The 6,000-nt window shown below is 40.2% G+C and overlaps 1 protein-coding gene across 1 annotated transcript in view; it reads right to left on the reverse strand.

The window, feature by feature from the left end:
* The window catches only part of spns2 (SPNS lysolipid transporter 2, sphingosine-1-phosphate), an 88,118-nt gene extending 82,407 nt beyond the window's left edge, over positions 1-5,711 (reverse strand). The window contains exon 1 of the mRNA XM_073840281.1: positions 5,296-5,711. Coding sequence (XP_073696382.1) covers positions 5,296-5,527 — 232 coding nt within the window. The 5' untranslated portion in view covers positions 5,528-5,711. The remainder of the gene's footprint in view (positions 1-5,295) is intronic.
* Between the last annotated feature and the right edge of the window lie 289 nt (positions 5,712-6,000).

Consider the following 6,000-nt stretch of genomic DNA (forward strand, 5'->3'; position numbering starts at 1 on the left):
AATGAAGATGTGTACATTTCTTATTTTGCCTAAATATAACTTTTTTACTTCCCTTCAGAAGCTACAGAAGATACTTACATGTTTCCCAGAAGACAAAATAAGTGCTTTAATGTATCGTTTTTATCCTTCTGAAGCATCATTGAGCGTTTAAACCGTTTCATGAAGAACCTTTAACATCTTAAAAATAAAGGTTATTTACTGGCATTGATGATTCCACGAAGAACCTTAAACATCCATGGAAACTTTCAAATGCAGAAAAGGTTCTTCAGATTTTTAAAATGTTCTTCGAAATGGTTCTTTCAAAAACTGTTCACTGAAAGGTTCTTTGGAAAACCAAAAATGGTTCTTCTATGGCAACATTGCAAAAACACCTCTTTTGATCCTTTTTTTTTAAGAGTGACTCTTTCCATTGCCCACTGGTTCTTTATGGTGAAAGAAGGTTCTTCAGGTTATTGAAATGTTCAAAAAATGGTTCTTTGGGGAACCAAAAATGTTTCTTCTCTGGCATTGCTGTGAAAAAGCAGCTTTTTACATGATGTAATGCTTTTGCTGGTGTCAATACTGTATGTGCACATGTGCTACGTGCTACTGCTGCTGACCTCCTTCAGTACAGCACACTGTTTTGCTGCTGATAGGGCTTATCACACCTTCAGTTCGCACCACAAGGGGCACAAATGAAAATGACAGTGTGCGAGTGTGTGTATATGTGTGTGTGTGTGTGTGTGTGTGTGTGTGTGTGTGTGTGTGTGTGTGTGTGTGTGTGTGTGTGTGTGTGTGTGTGTGTGTGTGTGTGTGTACTACAGAAGAGACTGCCAAAGAGTGTGTCCAGGCAGAACTAGAGCTGAGCCAGCTAGACTGGACCATCTAGTGCAGAAAAGCAATGCAGCAAAATGTACACTACTGTAGTCTCCACTTCCCCTCATAAACTGTGAGCCTGTGTATTTAAATGTGCAGACATGCTCATTTTCCCTCAGGGAGCTCCTCTGGCTGCTGGATTACCCATCACACTTAATTAAGCACTTGTTTTGAGATTAAACATCCTCATACCTTAGATGCCTTCAGGAAAAAAAACTGCACCTTTCAGTATCTGCTGCACCTCATAATCCAGATTACCAGTCGAACTGCCTTCATTAGAGCAGGCGTCAGGCCGGTGGCTCAATGGAGGATCTTAGATCAAATAATGTTAAGTGGCCTCCGTCTGCACATCCCTGTGGTATTCCCTGCGCCTCCTAATCCCTGTTTTAACCGTAATCTGTTGTTGAGCTCAGCCTGTCTGCTGGAGGGACTGTTGCCAACCAGCCTCCCTGGGTCAGAGCCATCACAGCCAAACCACAAATTTAATCAAACTAAATGGTTCACAACCTCAGTCCCATCAATCTGATCTCTCTGTCCCACTGGAGGCTGTGTTGGAGACGGAAAGAGACAGATATAGATAGTGGACAAATATAATGGGCCAAGAGGGAGTGAAAGAAGTGGGCAAATGTTGCAGAAATGCACCTCGGGCTAAACATAAAGAGGGATAAAGCCATTCCTATGACTTTGACTTGCCAGATATGAGTTATAGAAGATAGTGTAGCCTGTACTGACCATATTACATCCTTAGTACACCCAGTGTCAAGTGATAAGCAGTTTTTTTCCCCAAGATTCAGTACACATTCACATACTAGCATGGTTTTCTTCATATGCTTTAGTCTGTTTTGTGGTTCCTCGTGAAGGATTGGTTGTCTCTCCTCCGCTATAAAAACTGCACACCCGTTAGTTTTGTTTAGGTGGAGAAAACAGCCAAATTAGAGCTTTGCTGTTCCCTTTCACACACATAAATATCAATCAATTAAACATAAGGCTGACAAGGCTAAAATGACACACGCCGCTTTTTCCCCTTCTTTTTTGAGAATTAACATTTGGTTCTGGCTACCAGTGATTTTGGTTGATGCTAAAAGATTCCAAGACAACCACAGCCTACTGCTTGTAAAAAGTAAAACTGGCAGTAATGAATATGACTAAAACTCAAATTGAGAGTTTTAACAGTGACAGTATTTATTAGACCCAATTTCAGTCTTTGAAACTGCTTTAATTACATTTGAAAGACATTGAGAAAGCAATGCAAAGTTGTTTGATGTTACAGGCAACAACTGCATGCACTTTTGATTTTTATTTTGTTTGTGCGTGAGTTCATGTGTGCAACTTAAACTTAAAGTTACCTGTGTCTGCAAGTGCGCAGCTGACACACCCACCTAAATGATTTCAATATATCGCTTATGCTTCAGGAATTACATCTAAATGATGGATTAACCTCTCTCTTTTAGCCCTAAAGAAATAGTTCACCCAAAAACAAAAGGCTGTCATCTTTTAATCATTCTCATTGCAAAACCTGTATAACTTTCTATTTTTAGATATTTTGAAAGTGCAAACAACACTGCGTTCCACTGACTCAGTATTGAAAAAAACGTTTTGTTTTTTTTGGGGGGTGAACCATCCCAGTATACCCTCAGACACACAAACAAGCCACTGCTTGAAGTCATTAAAGGGATAGTTCACTCAAAAATGGAAAATTCTGAATAAAATGTTAAATAAAATCGTTATATATATATTTTTCCACTTTTTTGTGCACAACAATTATTCTTGTAGCCTCATAAAATTATGGTTAAACCACTGATGTCACATGAACTATTTTGTCAATGTCAGTGACAGAGTTTTCATTTTAGGGTGAACTATCCCTTTAATATGATACCCGTGTCAGTCTGACTGCAGTACAAACGACTGAGCAGCAGTGGTGGGGACAACCACTTCTGTCTCAGCAACCATGTGGATCACTCTCTCTCTCTCTCTCTCTCTCTCTCTCTCTCTTTCTCATACTAAAGAGTGGTCGTCGCCACTGCAGGATGGCTGCGTCAGCTCTACCCTCCCATCTTTACCCAAGAAGGGGGCTTCACCCTTACATAAACACACATCCAGTGCATGATCAATCAGGAACTGAAGTGTAGAAGAGATGCTACACACAACAAGCTGCAGTTTGCTACCGCAACACTTACAAACACACACTCCTCTCTCGGGAGCTGATCAATCTGCAGCAATCTCCTTGCAGTCATCTCACACTTATATATTCTCACATACATACTTTGCTCTTTTCATTCATCTAAACTGTTCAGATGCAACTCATTGATTAAAAGTCAAGACGTTGATTAACTATGCACTTTTAAATATAAAGATTCCACAAGGGTGTTTATGCAGTGGAACCTTTCAGTGAACAGTTTCTAAAAGAACCAGTTTGAAGAACATTTTTAAAAAATCTTAAGAACCTTTCTGCATTTGAAAGGTTCTATAGATATTCAAGGTTCTTCATAGAACCACTGATGCCAATAAAGAACCTTTGTTTTTAAGATTGTGTATCTGTTTACCTCTCTTGAGTAAAAGTGGATGGAATTCAGCTTACATTGATAGTTTTATCTATGAAAGAGGATGATAAATCTGTCTGTTTAGGAAAGGGGATGGTGAAATTAGATGAGATATCCCACATAAACACATCTTTTTCATAATGTTATCACAGCTCGGATGACTTATGTAATGCTGCTGAACCCTGTAGTATACAATCCACCACTGCTAATTTTCTTCTTTCAAAACCTCGCAAATTTCACTCCATGAATTATTGACTGACATCTTAAATTCTTCACCATCTGGCAAAGTAACGCACCTTTGCATATGCATAAAAGGATGAGAGAATACTTTGCCAAAGCGGATCCTGCACTCATATCTTTTGATGCATGCTGAATATCTACAGCCCTCCATTACAATAAAGTACATGCTGCAGCGGCGCGCCATTCAAGCATCTACCGCTGTCAAAAGTGTCTGTGAAGCGCGCTAGAGGGAACACGCTGTTCAGCGCGGCAAGAACAGGCACTGCGAACATTTCCAGTTCATTTATGCAATCGCCATAATGTGAAAATATCGTTTTTTGTGCCAATTAATAATTTTTGTCATTTAGTGTTAAAAAAATTATATATATAGGCTTTTTATTTAAATTAAAATAACACTACTAATTTTTAATTCACAAGCTTCACCAAATAACTGCGTATCAAATAGGTTACCTGGTTTGTATTTCTCAGTTATACAACTTAAGAAAACTATAATGTGTCTAATTCTGTCAAGAAACACACAAAGTTGCCTATAGTACAAGTAAAGCTGAGAGAAACGGATTAAGTACCGCATCCAGTATTGACTGTTATCCCAAATCCCGCTTCTCAAAAATCCCCTAGCTAATGCACTCTTGACTTGTTCCAAATCTCTAATCGCTCATCATTAGTTATTTATGAAAATTACCCTCTCAAAGTGAGCTGGAGCAAATGTCAGCTGACATGTCGTCTCAGATCACCGAGCACCCATACAATAAACGAATTAGACCACACTTTCTGAGGGATGCTAAGTTTGACACAACATAAAAACTAGTAGATTAAATCTGTTCTAGTTTCTATGGAAACATGTCAGACCGCGGCTGCGCTCTGCCTTTATTCCTGAATAACTTGATTCCTGATACCAAGGGCATCTTGTGTGTAGCGCTACTGAGGTTACTATTTATAAAACCACGGATATAAGATGTGTCCCTCGAGAAGTTTGCTCTAAATTAGTTTAGACTGTAATGTCGTCGGGTATATCTCCACAGCTGAGGTCTGTGTAACGTTATGTATGTGTAAGCGTAGCCTATTATGTTCGGACAGTGTCCATTATCTTCATATTCATCAGATGGGTTAATAAATAGACTACGTTACGTTATTTTTTGATCATGTTGTACATATACACATAATATTAAGCAAACGAATACGTGATTATTGTGTGGAGCTGTCTATGTGCACATTGTCATTAGTAGCTAATTGATCATATGAGCCTATGTGTAACGTAAAAAAGGCTTATAAATAGACAAAATTATATGTGGGACCACTTGTCATGAGGATTTGGCTTTTCAGTCATTTGGCAGGCAGAGGGTCAGATTAGATTGATCTAAAATCACTCACAATAGTAATCAATATCATTTTAGCACATCGGGGTGGCCTCTCAATCCCATGGCTTGATTCAATCACACAAAATAAGACCGTCATAAACCGTTCAATAAAACTCAGCAAGTGTGCAGCGAGATATGTAAATGATCACTTGACTTACGTTAATGTTTAAATGTGATTTCCTCGGTCAGTGTTTTAAACTGAAACCTCTTGCAAGTGAAACATTAAACAATGCAAATGATGACTAGCGCGGTTTTTGCTCTCCCGAGCCAGAACGTCCATACGCAGAAAATACTTGTCTTACCTGCTACGGTGTATCTGTCCATGTAATTGAGCACATTTCCAAAACTCAGAATCCCGGCGGCAACGAGCGGAGACCGGCATCGGAGTAATGCGGCACGGAATTTCTGCCCAGGTTTGCAGGGATGCAGGTCGGGACTGGATTTAAGTGCCGGACTCATGCTTCCAGACAGCGTGTGCACCTCATCCGAACTGCTGCACCCCTCGATTTCACATCCATCGCTTTCCACACACATCTTCTGGCACGACAGATCCAGCGCAAACGATTGAACGATTTCTGAACGGAGACAGGACGGTTAGGACGGAAAAAGTGTAGCACCCTTGAGCGGAAAAGAAAAACTAAGTGTTAATCGCGACGAATATAAATCATTGATTTGATTATTGCTCGTTGAGCTCGGTTCATGTCTGTGCAGTGACAGGATTCAGCGCTCGGGAAGCGCTTTTCTCTCACTCTGTAGTGTGTTGCGTGAGGGAGGCGTGGTTGCGTCTTAAGCCACGCCCCTCCCACTCTGAGCGAATGAAGGAGCTAGTGTGCACGGAATGCTCATGTGAAACAAGGGAATGTCACCGAAATTCAGCAGTGACAGAGCGCACCCAGGGCACTCGTGCCAAGTTGCTTTATCTCTGTTGTTGTTTTTTCTGACGTAAAGGATTAATAGACGTGGAATATCCGCTTTTCATTTAGGGTGTTAATGAAAAGAAAGCACGC

This window comes from Garra rufa, chromosome 5 (genome assembly GCF_049309525.1).
Source record: "Garra rufa chromosome 5, GarRuf1.0, whole genome shotgun sequence".
In the NCBI taxonomy this organism is placed as follows: domain Eukaryota; kingdom Metazoa; phylum Chordata; class Actinopteri; order Cypriniformes; family Cyprinidae; genus Garra; species Garra rufa.